General features: G+C 40.7%; 1 protein-coding gene across 1 annotated transcript in view; it reads right to left on the bottom strand.

The window, feature by feature from the left end:
• LOC102242357 (complement factor H-related protein 3) overlaps positions 1-2,027 on the bottom strand; it is a 17,591-nt gene that overhangs the window by 10,883 nt on the left and 4,681 nt on the right. The window contains exon 3 of the mRNA XM_014541967.1: positions 940-1,122. Within this exon, the coding sequence (XP_014397453.1) occupies positions 940-1,122 (183 nt within the window). The remainder of the gene's footprint in view (positions 1-939; positions 1,123-2,027) is intronic.

Genomic DNA, 2,027 nt, shown 5'->3' on the forward strand with positions numbered 1-2,027 from the left:
ACCTCTAAATATATGTTAGGAACCTTTAGTCTGATGTATTTTTAACTGTGGATATATCAGTCTCCTACATAAATACATACATTACCTCGTGAAATCACAAATTGTGTTGTCCTTCAAATGATAACATGATATCGTTATAATAGTATATTTTAGTAAAAGCCAGTGATATATCCACAGTTAAAAATACATCAGACTAAAGGTTCCTAACATATATTTAGAGGTATTGAATGATAGGGAAAAGGATGTGTAAGAAAATCTATTCTTCATGCTATATAACTTGTCCAGGCCAGAATCACACTGATTCAGAGAGTTGTCACATGACTGTGATTCCAAGAGTGTGAGTATTTGAGAAAGACTGTAGGCCTTGGATACAGGATCCATGTATTTATATAAAACATCCTCTTTTTCCTAATGATTCTCAGAATTGAAAATTTATCTACATTGATTTTAAAAATGAATTGCAAAAGGTACAGCTTTTTCACCAAAGGGAGTCCATGAAATGGAAACAATATTTTAAAAATGTAAGAACTGATATCTTTTTTTTTAATCAATCTTCCCACCTTCTGTAGCATAAGGTTTAGTTTTTCTTAAACAGTCTTTTTTTTTAATACCCATAAATGCTTTTAGTGTGCAATAGCTACTGAGTGATCATGGTAAGTATTTCAACCCATATAACAGGTATAGAAAAAGGCAGGAAAAAGGAACTCCTTTAGTTGCCCAGGCTGGCATTCATAGGCTGACGTGTCATTGAACTTAAACCACATGCCTTAACTCTTGGCTCTCACATTCTCAAATATTGGCATATCACACCTGAAGGCTTGGCCCTAACGATGCCCAGAGCCCCCGCCCGTCTGGCCTCCAGCCAGGCCCCCACCCCTCCAGCCAGCCCAGCCCAGCCCCAGCCGGGCGCTGTGGACACCACAGTCATTCATGACTTACTAATGCATCTGGGTTGAGCTGACCATCCATTCTGGAGACATGTAATAGACCCGGATGTGTGACCATCTTCTGTGACATAACCTTGTTTGCACTTATATTTTGTTTTCTTATTCAAGGGATATGTAGACTCAGACTCAGCAATAAATCCATTCTCAATATTTGCCTTCGATTTTAAACATATTTCTAAAAGGAAGAGAGCATAAGGAAACGGTAAGCATATGGTCAGGAAACAGTTTCCTAAGGACTCCCACAACATTACAGCATGAGAAATAAGGGCCATTTGTCAATGAAAACCTGGAAAATTCCTAATCATACAAAGCATTGTGTCGGAGAAAATAGGTTATGAGTTTCCAAAAGCATTAACTCTAGATGTTAGAAACATTTGGGGGAACTAAGCCAGATTTAAAACACTGAGGATGCCTTGTAAGAAATTATTAAAAATCGGTTTGCCTCATGAATCTGGAAGCCGGCAGCCCGCCGGAGCTCTCCTAGCAACAGGCCCCTTCCTGTGCCTGACTGGGGTGTCAATATTGCTAAGAGGGTGGAGCTTAAGTGTTCTCACCCCATGGGAAGCAATGGCACCTCTGTGAGGTGATGGATGGATGCTATGCAGCTCCATCTGGTGGTCATGTCACCACGTGTGCTTATATCAAATTAGCAAGCTGTCCGCATTACACATATGCAATTCCCATTTTCAATTATACCCCATTCGTGCTGAAAAAGGGAAAACCAACTGGAAAACAGAAACATCTGAGCAGGAATCAACTAGAAACCAAACACTAGAGAAAAGAACAGAGTCAAACAGTGCTTCATTGAAAATAGGCACTAAAATGGATAAACACACGGAAAGAACAATGAAGACAGTGCCAGCCACACAGACACAATGAGGAAATGGAGCCAAATCTATGAACATGACCTTGTGAGGCATATGGACACAGCCAGTGCCTAACTATTGTTCCTGAGACACATGGTTACCGATGGGATCTCCATTCTCAACAGGGCTTTGCTGGGAGGTGGGAACTTCCCAGATCACAGCACAGGAAGGGAAAACCCAAGCACATGTGTCAGTCCTACTGAACAGGAGAAAC

Source organism: Myotis brandtii, unplaced genomic scaffold (assembly GCF_000412655.1).
Source record: "Myotis brandtii unplaced genomic scaffold, ASM41265v1 scaffold2842, whole genome shotgun sequence".
Taxonomy (NCBI): Eukaryota; Metazoa; Chordata; class Mammalia; order Chiroptera; family Vespertilionidae; genus Myotis; species Myotis brandtii.